General features: G+C 50.3%; 1 protein-coding gene across 6 annotated transcripts in view; it reads left to right on the forward strand.

Moving 5' to 3' along the window:
- SUPT5H (SPT5 homolog, DSIF elongation factor subunit) overlaps window positions 1-14,832 on the forward strand; it is a 28,823-nt gene that overhangs the window by 12,926 nt on the left and 1,065 nt on the right. For all 6 annotated transcript variants that reach the window (XM_026010069.2, XM_026010068.2, XM_072752311.1 and 3 more), the window contains 18 exons: window positions 3,952-4,203; window positions 5,514-5,603; window positions 5,712-5,782; window positions 7,317-7,422; window positions 7,649-7,742; window positions 7,835-7,971; window positions 8,430-8,585; window positions 8,682-8,828; window positions 9,655-9,801; window positions 9,888-10,013; window positions 10,879-10,963; window positions 11,296-11,415; window positions 11,507-11,609; window positions 11,699-11,826; window positions 11,926-12,031; window positions 12,454-12,612; window positions 12,730-12,898; window positions 13,452-13,655. In XM_026010069.2, coding sequence (XP_025865854.2) covers window positions 3,952-4,203; window positions 5,514-5,603; window positions 5,712-5,782; window positions 7,317-7,422; window positions 7,649-7,742; window positions 7,835-7,971; window positions 8,430-8,585; window positions 8,682-8,828; window positions 9,655-9,801; window positions 9,888-10,013; window positions 10,879-10,963; window positions 11,296-11,415; window positions 11,507-11,609; window positions 11,699-11,826; window positions 11,926-12,031; window positions 12,454-12,612; window positions 12,730-12,898; window positions 13,452-13,655 — 2,400 coding nt within the window. The remainder of the gene's footprint in view (window positions 1-3,951; window positions 4,204-5,513; window positions 5,604-5,711; window positions 5,783-7,316; window positions 7,423-7,648; window positions 7,743-7,834; window positions 7,972-8,429; window positions 8,586-8,681; window positions 8,829-9,654; window positions 9,802-9,887; window positions 10,014-10,878; window positions 10,964-11,295; window positions 11,416-11,506; window positions 11,610-11,698; window positions 11,827-11,925; window positions 12,032-12,453; window positions 12,613-12,729; window positions 12,899-13,451; window positions 13,656-14,832) is intronic.

Genomic DNA, 14,832 nt, shown 5'->3' on the forward strand with positions numbered 1-14,832 from the left:
GGAGTTTAAAAATAAATAAATAAATAAATAAATAAGTTCTTGGAGTTTGAATCCTGCTCCCGCTGTGTCCTAGCCCTGTGACCCTAGATCAAGCCACTCCCCGTTTCTAGGCACCTTGCTTGCCCTTCAGCATCATTAGGATTAAGTAGCTTTGGACATGTCCAGCTTTCTGCTGGGACTTGTCCTGCAGCTTGTGTTCAGTAAGTATAGTTATTGTCTGAGATGTAATTGTCAGTTTTGGAACAGGGGCAAACCCTACAAAGGGTATACTCCAAATTCACGAAACATGGGCGGGGGGTGGGGGCTACTACCAACCCTTTGCTGGCTGGTGATTTTCTCACTTACTATGATCCATGTTGGGCCAAATGCATTGCTTTTACTTGCTGAAGCAGTGGATGTATGTCAGTGGGACTAAGTGGATAGTTTGTAGGATTTGCAGGTCATTTTAAGTGTGCTCAAACCTCGATTGTGCATCCTAGGCAAAATTCCAGTGACCATTTGAGTCATGACTGATTATTGTTTTTGTTTTTGATGACCAAAGAAGTATATGTGTGTTGGAGAAGGCCACATCTCCATCCCTGAGTCCCAGTTTTCAAAAGGAATTACTGTTGGTGTGTGTCTTTCCAGGTCATCTTCTCTGCAAGTCAAGAAATGTCAGTTTTGGGGGGTGTTTTTTGTTTGTTTTGTTTTGTTTGTGTAAAACAATATTATGTAGTGTATGTATTATTCTGTAGTGAGTGTTTTGTCAATACCTTAAGTATCTTTGTATGCCCAGCAAATATAAGGCTGTTTCTTTTTTCCACTATTACAAGCAATGCTGAAACAAAACAATTACTAACAAAACAATTAGTTTTGTTTTGTTTTTTTTGATTGTGATATAATTTCCGTACCATAAAATTCAGGGTCGTGGTGTATGATCTTATGTGTTGCTAGATCCAGTTATGCTTTTTTATTAAAAATATTTGCATCCAAGGCCACTTGGGTGGCTCAATCAGTTAAGCATCTGACTCTTGGTTTCGACTCAGGTCATGATCTCAGGATGCTGAGATCGAGTCCTGCATAGGGCTCCCTGCTGTTCCCCCTGCTTGTGAGGTCTCTCTCTCTCTCTCTCTCTCTCTCTCAAATAACATCTTTGGGGGGAAAAAAAAGATACTTGCATCCACATTTGATACTGTTTTGGTATCAAGTTAATAGTAGATTCAAGGAATGAGATGGGAAATATTCCTCCTTCTAAAAAGAGTCTGTGAAGGAACAATATTATTAAAATGTTGGATAGAATTCACCAGTGAAGCTATCTAGTCCTGGCTGTTTGTGATAGCCTGGTGATTTTCTGTTTGAGTGCATGTATAAATTTTTCAATTAGAAAAAAAAAGAAAATTTTCAATTAGTTATTCAATATATTTACTTCTTAGTGGGTCTATTCAGATTTTCTTTTTTCCTTTTTTTTTTTTTTTGAGATTTTATTTATTTATTCATGAGAGACACAGAGACAGGCAGAGACAGGCAGAGGGAGGAGAAGCAGGCTCCACGCAGGAGCCTTATGCGGGACTCGATCCTGGAACTCTAGGATCACAACATGAGCCAAAGGCAGACACTCAACCAGTGAGCCCCCCAGGGCGTCCCAGATTTTCTGTTCTTTTTGAGTCAGTTTTGGTAGTGCATGTCTTTTTTGCGGAAAACATTCATTTCGTTGAGGATATCTAATCGCTTGGTGTGATTATGTACACTTGCTCATGTACATAGTAGCATAGTATTGCTTCATTATCCTGTAAAGTTGGTGGTGATGTCCTTTCTTCCATTCCTGGTTTTACTCATTTCAGTCTTGAGTAACTTGAGTCTCTTGTCTTTTTCTTGGTCAGTCTGGCTACAGGTGTGTCAAATTTGTTAGTCTTTTCAAAGAACCAGCTTTTGGTTTTGATGGACTTCTCAATTTTTCTTTTATGTCTTTTATTTATTTCCATTCTGATGCTTGTTATTTCTTTGTTTTTCTGCTTGCTTGGTGTTTAGTTTTCTTTCCCTTTTCTTTCTTTCTTTCTTTCTTTCTTTCTTTCTTTCTTTCTTTCTTTCTTTTTTCTTTTTTCTTTTCTTTTCTTTTCTTTTCTTTTCTTTTCTTTTCTTTTCTTTCTTTTTTTTTTTTTTTTTTTAAGAGTGGAGAGAGGTAGAGGGACAGGGAGCAAAAGAATCCCAAGCAGGCTCAATGCCCAGCTTGGAGCCTGACATGGGGCTCAATCCTACAACCCTGAGATCATGATCTGAGCTGAAATCAAGAGTTGGGATGCTTAATAAACTGAGCCACCCAGGCGTCCCTCCTTTTCCAGTTTCTTAAAGGTGGAAGGTTAGGTTATTGGTGTGAGACTTTTTTTCTTTTTTACAGGTGTAAATTTACCTCTAAGCACAGCTCTCTCATATCTCTTCAGGTTTAGTGTTTTTGTTTTCATTCATCTCAAGATACTTTTTTAAGATTTTATTTTAATAAAAAATCTTAAAATCTTTTAAGATTTTATTTATTTGGTAGAGAGAGAGAGAGCACACATAAGAAGGCAGAGAGGCAGGCAGATGTAGAGGGAGAAACAAGCTCCTTGCTGAGCAGAGAGTCTGATGTGGGGCTTGATCTCAGGACCCTGAGATCATGACCTGAGCTGAAGGCAGACACTTAACCAACTGAGCCACCCAGGCACCCCTCAAAATACTTTCTAGTATCCCTTGTAATTCTTTTTTTTTATATATATATTTTTTTTTAAGTAATCTCTGTACCCAATGTAGGGCTTGAACCCCATAACCATGAGATCAAGAGTCATATGCTCCACCCACTGAGCCAGCCAAGCACCCTGTAATTCTTAATTTAAATACATTGGTAAATTAGGAGTGTATTTCCACATAGTTGTGAATTTTCTAAATCTTTACTGATTTCTAATTTCACTTCTATGTGGTTGGAGGATATGTCTCATATGACTTCAATTCTTTTACATTTATTGAGACTTACCTTAATGGGCTAACATATGGTTTATTCTGGAGAATGTTAAGTATACCCTAAGAATGTGCTGTTTGACAGAATTCGATGTGTGTGAGGTCTAGTCGGTATACAGGATTGCTTAAGTGCTGTTTCCTTGTTCATCTCCTGTTTAGTTCTGTCTGTTGTTGAAAGTGGGGTGTTGTCCCCAGTTATTATTGGTGAACTATCAATTTCTCCTTTTATTTCTGTTGCTTTTTGCCTTGTGTATTTTGAGGTTCTATTGTTAAGTTCATACAGGTTTGCACTTCTTGTATCTTCTTGGATGATTGAACTTTACCAGTATAAGACATCCTTGTTTGTCTCTGGTAACACCTTTTGTCTTAAAGTGTGTTCTGTTTGCTATTAGTATAGTCATTTCAGTTCTCTTCCATCCAGTTGTTTTTTTATACATGGTATGTGTTGTTTACCTTTCTTTCCTTTTTTTTCCCCCCTTTTTTGGGTGGCAAGGGGATGTGTGAGCAGCAGGATGGGAGGGGCAGAGGAAGAGAGAGAACCTTAAGCAGGCTACACACCCAGCATAGAGTCCAACATGGGGCTCCATCTCACAACCCTGAAATCGTGACCTGAGCTGAAATCAAGTTTTGGATGCTTAACTGACTGAGCCACCCAGGCGCCCCTCTGTTGGTTTCCTTTCTACATCACTATGTGTAGATTCATTATTTTTTTTTTGGTTTTTAGATTCATTATTTTTTAAGTGTTACATTATATTTCGTGGAATGGTTATGCTATAGTTTGACAAATCCCTCTTGGGGGCATTTAAAAATTTCCAGTCTTGTTTGTTTGCTGTAATCAATAACTGCAGTGGACATCCTTGTGTCCGGGTCATTTCACAAACATTTCTGTTGGATAAATTCCTGGGAGAGAGTGCTGTAGTGGCAGCTGTTACTGTTCATGTCACTTGTGTCTCACTGTCTCCTGCTACTGGGTCGGTCCTACAGCCCCTGCAGATTAAGTCAGTGGTGGCACCAGAGCACGTGAAGGGTTATATCTACGTGGAGGCCTATAAGCAGACACATGTGAAGCAGGCCATTGAAGGTGTAGGCAACCTGCGGCTTGGCTACTGGAACCAGCAGATGGTGCCCATCAAGGAGATGACAGATGTTCTCAAAGTCGTGAAGGAGGTGGCCAACCTGAAGCCAAAATCCTGGGTCCGCCTGAAGAGGGGCATCTATAAGGACGACATCGCCCAGGTGCCAGGGGTGGGGGTGGGGCTGGGTAACTGAGGGGCCAGGGCTCTTTTACACTCCTGCTCCCCTCTTTTGTCCCCTTCCTTTTCCTTTGGTCGTTCCCAGCCCCTACCTGGTGCACAGCAGACCTCCACTCAGGTTAGGTGATGCAGAGCCTAGATTTTATTGGGAACACATAGGAAATAGATGACCATCTTCTGTGCATGTTCAAAGCATGCTGAGTAAAAATCTGAAGGAGGTAAGGGAGGGAGCCTTGTGGAATTCTTGGGGAAGAGTGTTGCAGCAGAAGGAACAGCATGTGAATAGGGCTGCCCTGGTCGAAGCAGAGTACTCAAGGGTGAGAGTGGTAGGAGGTGGGCTCAAGGAGGGAACTGTGCTTGTGGCCCATCCTAGGGCTTTAGCTTCTACTGGAGATGGAGGGACATAGCCTGACTTGGAATTTAATAGGATTATTCTGGTAGTTTCATTGAGAATCAATTCCTGTTCTCAAGCTGGGGCAGTATTGTCCGGCAGGGGACTTTTCTTGGTTGTGTCAACTGAGGGGGGTAGTTACTAGCATCTAGTGGATAGAAGCCAGGGTTGCTGCTAACGTCCTCCAATGTAGGGAAGAGCCCCCACAACAAAGAATTAGCTGGCTGTCAAACCCTGGACTGCATCAGATGGGGCTATAGAAGCACAGAGACCAGTGAGGAGACTGCCACCATAGTCCTGGGAGCAGGTTATGGTGGGACAGGCCCTGAGTTGCAGTTGAGAGGAGCAGGGAGAGGTCAGATTTTCTGAAGACAGAGCTGACAGGAGTTGCTAGCACACTGGAGATGGACGGGAGAGTAAGAAGTCAGTTCAGAACGATTCCCAGGCTGTGTGCCAGTGCAGAAGGAGTGATGGAATGGGAGAAGACTAGAAGAGGAGCAGGATTGGGGGTAACCAGGAGGTTAGTTGTGGTTGTACTAGCTTTGAGGGGCCTTTTATTTCTTTTTATTTTTTTAAGGATTTTATTTATTCATAAGAGACACATAGAGGCAGAGACATAGGCAGAGGGAGAAGCAGCCTCCCTTCAGGGAGCCCAATGCCGGCCTAATCCCAGGACCCCAAGACAGACGCTCAACCACTGAGCCACCCAGGCGTCCCTGAGGGGCCTTTTAGACATCCAAGTAGATACGTCAAGCAGGCACTGGGTAATCTGCTTCAGAGTTGAGGGGAGACAGGCTACAGAGAATGGGGAATTGTCAGCAGTCCAGTTTCTTCTCCATCATCCCCCGTCCTGCCCTTCTATGTCTAGGGCCAGAGCCCTCCTGACCCCCTCCTCCCTTCAGGTGGATTATGTGGAACCCAGCCAAAACACGATCTCCTTGAAGATGATCCCCCGCATTGACTACGACCGCATCAAGGCCCGCATGAGCTTGGTACCAGGGGGACACACTGTGCCTCATGGGTGGGGAGGATGCTCCATCCTGCTGGGGGCTGAGTGCTCCTCCTTCACCCTTCCCACCCATGCCCCCTCTCCTCCACAGAAAGACTGGTTTGCTAAAAGGAAGAAGTTTAAGCGGCCTCCCCAGAGGCTGTTTGACGCCGAGAAGATCAGGTAAGTGTCCTTGGGACCTGGCTGGGCAGAGTTCCCTGAGCTGTGATGCAGAGTGCACCTTTGCAGGTTCCCCCAAGGGAATGGGCCCCCTGACCCATCTGTGGCTTATTTTGTGAGTGGTCAGCTTGGGAGTATTGCCTCAGCCAATTTAACATCCCTGGGCCTCTGGCTCCTGTGCTATAAACATCCACAGTAATGATCCCTGCCTTTTGGGATTGTCGCAAGAATCAGATGAGTTACAGAGCACGTGTACCCAGAATAGCACTTGGCTTCAGTATCACATGCTAAAATGGGGTTTCTCAGCCTGTCAGGCTTTGTAAGGTCTCTTTCCCTGACCTTCTGATCCCTGGACAGCAGAGATGAGGCCACAGAGCCCTTCCTCGTCAGGATGTATCCCTCGCCCTCCCCAGCTGGAGGAAGCTTTGGAGCAGCGCAGTGACCCCATTGTTCCAAGGCTAGCCAGAGGGCTCCTGATGGGGAGGGAGGGAGAGGAGGAACTGGAGGAATGAGAGCCGCACTAACCCTTTTCCCACTGTCCTGTTCTGGAACCCCTCGTGAGCCACCAGATGGTTTTTCATTCTGTTAAGGGGATTATAGAACATCTTTTGAGCTGCATCCCAGGACTTGGCTAATACGTCATATGCCTAAATTGGACCTACTTACCCTCCTGCTGTCCCACCTGATCAGACCTCCTTTTCCTGAGCGCCCTGACATGGCCTGCAGAGCTGGCTTGGGCCTCTACCAAACTCAGTATTCAAACAAGAAGAGGGTTGAGTGAGTGGCAGGAGGAGCTTGGCCTGCTCCCCCACACTCCCTATTTTGGGAGTGGGGCAGGCTTTCCCTCCTCACTCTAGAAGCGTGGGCAGAAACTGAGTGTCCCCCACCCCATATGCAGGGCCAGGAAAATTAAGGCATAGGCTTGGGAGTCTCATCCCCCGCCTTTGAATCCTGACTCAGACCACCCTCGCCATGAGGTGTGCCCCAAGCGAGCCTCACTCTCTCATTTCCCTGGGAAATGTGGATCATGTTAGTGACATCAGAGACTTTGGGGAAGAGTCCACAAGGTATGTGGCCAGGTGCAGGCTGAATGCTCCAGGCATGTTAACCATTGGCACCGTCCAGTACTCCAGGCATGTTAACCATTGGCACCGTCCAGTACGCCAGCTAGTATTCTCTGAGTGCCTCTGGTGTGCGTGTGAGGTGTTGCTCTAGAGGAAAGATCAGTGAATGAAAAATGTTAAAGGTCCGCCCTTTGGGAGATGTATCAAACAGTAACTCATCAGAGGGTAAGGTGTACTGTGCTGAACAGTTAGGTAGGGAGAGGGCAGCAGAGTACAGGGAGGAGCCCTTGGGCTTGGGACAGGTCACTCGATGGGATGGGATAGGATGGGATGGGATGGGATGGGATGGGACGGGACAGCCATCCTGCGATCCTCTCCCTGCTCTGCTGTGTCTGCCAGCAGAGGAGCCTGAGACTCAGCAAGATTCTCTTTTTAATTTCCCTTGCAATCTTCTCTCCCCCACAAAATCCCAGGTCCCTGGGTGGTGATGTTGCCTCTGATGGTGACTTCCTTATCTTCGAGGGGAACCGTTACAGCCGGAAGGGTTTTCTCTTCAAGAGCTTTGCTATGTCTGCTGTGGTGAGGGTCCCAGAGGGCATCTTGCTTACCATGGTGGGGTGCAGGGAGGCCAAGTCCAGGTCCCAGAGCAGTGGGTTATCTGGGTCTCTCTTGCTTAATCTGCCAAGCCGTTAGTGTAGGAGTGTCCCTGGGGAAATAAATCTCACCATCTCACTAGCCCGCATGGCTGGGCTGTGACACTGACCTTTGTCTACTTCCTCCTCTTCCCTTTGTCCTTGGGGCTCAGATCACAGAGGGTGTGAAGCCAACACTCTCCGAGCTGGAGAAGTTTGAGGACCAGCCAGAGGGCATTGACCTTGAGGTGGTGACCGAGAGCACAGGTACTTGGTCCCTGTCAGTAGCTCAGGCCTCCAGAGGACGGGGTGGCTTGTGGCAGGCAGCCCTCACATCAACCCGGCATCTATCCCTGCAGGGAAGGAGCGGGAACACAACTTCCAACCTGGGGACAATGTGGAGGTGTGTGAGGGTGAGCTCATCAACCTGCAGGGCAAGATCCTCAGCGTGGATGGCAACAAGATCACCATCATGCCCAAGCACGAGGACCTCAAGGTAGTTACCACACGGCCCATATGTACTTTTGGGTTGAGAGCATGGTGTCATCATAGCATAATCTAAGCTGGCTGCCTGGTTTTAGTTTGCTTTAAGGGTGTGGGTGTCTGTGTCTGTCTGTCTGTTTTGAGGGTTTGTCCAGGCTAGCATGATGTGTCTGGGGTGAGGCTTTCTCTGGCTAGGTCTGAGGAAGTGTTTAGTCTGTGTCGTATGTTTTGGGGATAGGCTTTCTGTGTGTGGAGTAAAGGGGTATCCAGGCTGATTTCCTGAGTCTGAGGTGAGCTGTCTCTAGGGCAGCCTGAGGGTTGTGCAAGGAGTCTGTGGTTGGGTGGTGTAAATCTAGAGTGGGTTTTGGCAAGGTCTTTTCTGAGAATATGAGCGGCTTCTGGAGATGGGGAAGCAGGTGGGCCATAGTAGCTTTTCTTGACCTGCTCAGTGTCCCCATACCCAATCCCCAGGACATGCTGGAGTTCCCAGCCCAGGAGCTCCGGAAGTACTTTAAAATGGGGGACCACGTGAAGGTGATTGCTGGTCGATTTGAAGGTGACACAGGCCTCATTGTGCGAGTGGAGGAGAACTTTGTCATCCTCTTCTCTGACCTCACCATGCACGAGGTAAGTGGGGGACTGGGGTCGAGGTGGAACATGCCCAATGAGACCCAGGCTAAAGAGCCACTTGGACCCTGCTTCACCCTTTCCTGTTTCCCACAGCTGAAGGTGCTCCCCCGGGACCTGCAGCTCTGCTCAGAGACGGCATCGGGTGTGGATGTGGGGGGCCAGCATGAGTGGGGGGAGCTGGTGCAGCTGGACCCCCAGACCGTGGGTGTCATCGTGCGACTGGAGCGAGAGACCTTCCAGGTGTGTGTGTGTTGTACTCAGTGGTGGGGCCTGCCTTCCTTCCTCTCCCTTGAGCTCCTCGTCCTAGGGAGGTGGCAGATCGTGGTGGCTAAGACCCACACTGCTCTGGGTGGCAGATCTGGCTCTGTCAGCCGTGGCTGGCTGTGTGGTGTTAGGCAGGTGGCATGTCATTACCCTCTCTGTACTTGTTTCATACCCTGTAAAATGGAGAAATCGGTATCATGTATTTCGTTTGTTGAAGCCCTGAGATCAAATATTGTAAACACAGGTGCTTGCTCAAGGGCTGGGGGCTGCAGGTGCTCTCCTCCCCTCCATCCCTTCCCAGTGGATGTGGGAGTCAGAGTCCTAATGCTTAGGACCCTGGACTCTGGATTCATATCTTGGTCCTATTGCTCCATGCTGTGTGACCCTGGGCTCGTGACTTGCCCTCTCTGGGCCTGAGATCTGCCCCCTCCCCCTTGTAAAATGGGAATCATGACCACATCCATCTCAGAGGGAAGTTTTGAAGCTTCAGTGAAATGTTGTGTGAAGAATTTAGTACATGACCTGGCACACAGAGATGGGTAAAAATTATGTTAATATTTACTCCTTTACCCATTTTTCAGGTCTCTGATGGAGTCTCTTCCCAAAAGTGTTTTGAAATGATTGGGAACATTTTTGTTTGACGCAGTGCCTCGGCAGCAGTGTCCTCAGAGCCAAGGAGGCTAGATTTCCGCAGAGCTTGAGATGGTTTCCCACAAGGAAGGATCATTCCACCTTAGGAAAGCCCTACTCCACATCGCTTCTTTCTACTCTCACAGCTCAGCATCCCCCCCTCCCTCCATAGGTGCTGAACATGTATGGGAAGGTGGTGACCGTCAGACACCAGGCTGTGACACGAAAGAAGGACAACCGCTTTGCTGTGGCCCTGGACTCAGAACAGAATAACATCCATGTGAAAGACATCGTCAAGGTCATTGATGGCCCCCACTCAGTGAGTATAAGCTCCTGCCTGTTGACCACGCCTGAAATTGCTGGGGTGGGCATGGCCATGAGAGTGACCGTCCTTTCCCCACTCAGGGCCGGGAGGGCGAAATTCGCCATCTCTTCCGCAGCTTTGCCTTCCTGCACTGCAAGAAACTGGTGGAGAACGGGGGGATGTTTGTCTGCAAGACCCGCCACCTCGTCCTGGCAGGGGGCTCCAAGGTGAGGCGGGTGTGATGGCCTCCTGGCTCTTGGGTTCCTGGCTCAGCTCTCCAGCCTTCTCTGGCCCCCGCAGTGACAAGAACGGGCTTGTGGAGGGTTAGAGCGGATATCAGGCTCAGGTCATTGGTAGAGTTTACTGGGATTCTGAGCTTTTAATCAAATCATTCATCTATTCCGTTTTATTGAGCACCTGTTAGGTGCCTGGCACTGGAGATAGAATAATGAACAAAAAGTCTCTGCCCTTCTAGAGATGCTACCCCAGAGATGAACAGATCAATAGATACGTACATCGTACAGTGTGAGGTGATGATAGGCAATCTGAAGGAAGGTTAAACAGGATAGGGAGAGAGACAATAATGGGGAGAGAATAACGGGGTTGCTGCTTTAGATGGAGGTCGTCAGGGAAAGGCATCTTTGATGTGACACCTGAGCAGAGATCCGAATGAAGGGGCCCAGAGCTGCCTGTCTCTGGGGAGCAGCAGATGCAGGGGCTCTGAGTTAGAACATGTAGGAAAGCTATGCAGAACCAAGTATTGGAAAGGAAATCAGGCCCTGGATCTGGGGAGCTGGGACCAGGGGTGGTCCTCACAGCCCTAAACATTGGGCTGAGAAATTCTCCCGATTTGCAGTTTTTAGGTCACCGGGGCCATAAAGTCCTGGCCAGGGGAGGACCAGGCCTCTTGATTGACAGGCCCACACTGGCACAGGGGTGGTAGTTTCCCCAAAGGGAAATCGAGGCATTGTCACTAGGAGTTGGGAGAGATGGCTGCCAGGCCTGTTCAAGCAAGAGGCAGGCAGAGGCATGGGGGCCAGGAGTCTATCACCCAGGCCCTGCCAGCCAGTTCACTTCTTGTCCCTTCCCTAGCCCCGAGATGTGACCAACTTCACAGTGGGTGGTTTTGCCCCTATGAGCCCCCGGATCAGCAGCCCCATGCACCCCAGCGCTGGAGGTGAGAAAGAGTGGGGCGGGGATGTATCTGGGGGCTGGGGGGGTGGGATCATTCAGCTCACACTCACTGAGTGCCTGCTCGGCTGGCCTGGCCATGTAGGGGCTCACAGAGACCAGGACCTTCCCACACCACTGCCCCCAATGGCAGGCCAGAGTGGCCACAATTGTGCTGGGGCTCTGGTGGGGGCCCCCAGAGGAAGCTCCTGAACCAGTGGGGGTGCACTGGGGGAGTCAGGCAGGTGAAGAGGGGGCTTGAGAGGGTGCTCTGTCAATGGACACAGCATGTGAGGGGAGGACATGACCCTGGGGACTGGTGATCTTCTTCTTCCCCAGGTCAGCGTGGTGGCTTTGGCAGCCCTGGTGGCGGCAGCGGAGGCATGAGCAGGGGTCGGGGACGGAGAGACAACGAACTCATAGGCCAAACTGTGCGCATCTCCCAAGGGCCCTACAAAGGTGACCTTCAGCCTTCAGGGCTGTGTTGGAGGGCTGGGGGAGGGACGAGGTGGAGAACCTCATTCAGCCTGACCTCCGGTCTCCTCACCAGGCTACATTGGTGTGGTGAAGGATGCCACTGAGTCCACAGCCCGCGTGGAGCTGCACTCTACCTGCCAGACCATCTCTGTGGACCGTCAGCGGCTCACTACAGTGTACGGGCTGGGGCAGGGCAGGGCCAGGAGGGGGGTTGCTGGGTGGGTAAGGGGGCCCTACTCACCCCACTACTTCTCTGTGTCCACAGGGGTTCACGGCGCCCAGGTGGCATGACCTCAACCTATGGACGGACGCCCATGTATGGCTCCCAGACGCCCATGTATGGCTCTGGCTCCCGCACACCCATGTATGGCTCCCAGACTCCTCTCCAGGATGGTGAGTGTGCCCAGGGGATGGGCTTAAGGGGTGACATAGGGGTGGGGCTGGAGACAGGACACAACAGACAAACTCATTTCTCGCACTCTCCCATTTCAGGCAGCCGCACCCCACATTACGGTTCACAGACACCCCTGCATGATGGCAGCCGCACTCCTGCTCAGAGTGGGGCCTGGGACCCCAATAACCCTAACACACCGTCGCGGTGAGGATCAGGGGTGGGAGGCATGGTTCTTTGAGCCCGTGTGTTTGTGTGTGGTTGGAGGGGTCTACATGGCCCTCCCTGAACACTCTGCTTCCATCCCCACGCTGTTCATGTGCGAAGGGTTAGGTATGGCTGGGATGGGTGGTCAGATAATCTCTAATCCCCACCATAGTAGCATGCTATGCATCAGACCTGAGCTTGGAGACAGATTTGTGTGACTTAGGTCATGTGACCAGTTGTGTGACCTTGGGCAGGCAGCCTTGTCTCTGCCTCCCAGGCTGCTCAGCTATGAAATGGAGGCCTCTGGTTGGGGCTGTTGTGGGGTGTTCAGTGCCATTGTGAGGTGTTCCTTGCTGTTCTGGAAGCATTTGCTACATTGCTGTGATTACCAGTCTTTCTCAACAGACTTCTCTCTCCAACAGGGCTGAGGAAGAATACGAGTATGCCTTCGACGACGAGCCCACCCCATCCCCACAGGCCTATGGGGGCACCCCCAATCCCCAAACACCCGGCTATCCTGACCCCTCATCCCCACAGGTCAACCCACAGTACAACCCACAGACACCAGGGACGCCAGCCATGTGAGTCCACTGGGGCTAACCCTAATCAACCCTTGCCCAAACCCTCTCTGCTGCCACTACCTTCTTCTCTTCTGCACCGTCCCCAGCAGCTGCGCCCTTCTGTCTTTGACTCTCCAGGTACAACACAGACCAGTTCTCCCCCTATGCCGCCCCCTCCCCACAAGGCTCCTACCAGCCCAGCCCCAGCCCCCAGAGCTACCACCAGGTGGCGCCAAGCCCAGCAGGCTACCAGAACACCCACTCTCCAGCCAGCTACCACCCCACACCCTCACCCATGGCCTATCAGGTACTGGTGAGCTTGCATGCCCTTAAGGGTGGTGGGCTAGGGGGCACTTGGGTGGCGCAGTTGATTAAGCAGCCGACTCTTGGTTTCTGCTTACGTCGTGATCTCAGGGTCTTGGGATTGAGCCCTGCATCAGGCTTTACGCTTGGTGAGGAATCTGCTGAAGTTTCTCCCTTTCCCTCTGCTCCTTCGTGTACTTCTGCATGCACGCATGTGTGCTCTCTCTCTCTCTCTTAAATGAATAAACCTTTTTTTTTTTTTTAAGATTTTATTTATTTATTCATGAGAGAGAGCAAAAGAGAGGCAGACACACAGGCAGAGGGAGAAACAGGCTCCATGCAGGGAGCCAGACATGGGACTCGATCCCGGGTCTCCAGGATTACAACCTGGGCCGAAGGTGGCGCTAAACTGCTGAGCCACCCCGGCTGCCCTCAGATGAATAAACCTTTAAAAAAAAGGGGGGGGGGGTTTAGGTTGAGTCTTGGGTCTATGGGGGCAACCAAGCTAGATGACCGATGACCTATTTTCAATAACGCCACCCCCCTTTCACCTACAGGCCAGCCCCAGCCCGAGCCCTGTTGGCTACAGTCCGATGACACCCGGAGCCCCCTCCCCTGGTGGCTACAACCCCCACACGCCAGGCTCAGGCATTGAGCAGAACTCCAGCGACTGGGTAACCACTGACATCCAGGTGAAGGTGCGGGACACCTACCTGGATACACAGGTGGTGGGGCAGACAGGCGTCATCCGCAGTGTCACAGTAAGTGGGGCCCAGGCCGGTGGGTGGGCAGGACCCCTCATTTGGGGTCCCCAACCTCTGTGGTTACTGGTTTTTTTCTTTTTAACCATCTAACCATGTTTTCTGGTACCTGTTTATAGCTGGAAAGGCAAGTGTGGATGGTCTGGCCTGCAGGCTCCACAGGGCAGGGGTTTCTGCATGTTGTGTACATGGCTGGGGCCCCCTTAGCCTGGAGTAGTGACTGGCACCCAGGAGCTAGATTACACGTTAACGTATTCCTCTGAGACCAGTTCAGTAACACGGACGGAGAGCTTCCCTATGCCAGGCCTCAGCTTAGAGCCAGGCACCCTACCCCTAGTGCTCCTCCTGCTCCAGCATTACTGGTCTTTCCATCCCGCACAGTCACTAGGTTCTCTCCAGCCTCAGGGCCTTAGCTTGTCCCTTTCCTCTGTTTGGGACGCTCTTCTTTTCATCCTTCAGGGAAGCCTTTGAGCTATCTCAGGTCTGTCTCTTATCCGTCCATGTAATTTTTTTTCACATTACCTACCTGCTGCCTAAAATTAGCTTAAAGTTTATTCAGTGTGTGATTCTTTGGTTACTAAGCCTGTATTTCATTCCTAAGCAGCCCTAATTCCTAAATGAGGAACCAACAGAGTGTTGGTCTTCTGGTAAATGTTACTTGAATGAACTAGACACCAGAGGGGCAGCCCGGGTGGCTCAGTGGTTTAGCGCCATCCTTGGCCCAGGGTGTGATCCTGGAGTCCTGGGATTGAGTCCCACGTCGGGCTCCCTGCATGGAGCCTGCTTCTCCCTCTGCCTGTGTCTCTGTCTCTCTCTCTCTGTCTCTCTCATGAATAAATAAAATCTTTAAAAGAGAGAGAGAGAGACACCAGAGACCAAGATGGCTCCAGGCCCTGCCCTCACAGAGGCTCACATCCTAGTTGGGGAGGCAGACGTGTCCCAAACAGGGACAGCCTGAGTGACCTGAGCTGGGATACCAGAAGCCCTGACAGCAAGGGGAGCTATGGGAACCTTAGAGGAGGCAACTTTATCAACTTTTGAGGGGTTCAGGAGGGGTGCCTCCTGGAGGAAGCAGCATTTGCACCAAGATCTGAAGACTGGATAGGAGTAAGCCAAGATAAGTAGTGGGGGAGGGGGGAAAGTGTGTTCCAAAGACGGGGGCCTTACAAAGGCCTGG

This window comes from Vulpes vulpes, chromosome 1 (assembly GCF_048418805.1).
Source record: "Vulpes vulpes isolate BD-2025 chromosome 1, VulVul3, whole genome shotgun sequence".
NCBI classification, from domain to species: Eukaryota; Metazoa; Chordata; class Mammalia; order Carnivora; family Canidae; genus Vulpes; species Vulpes vulpes.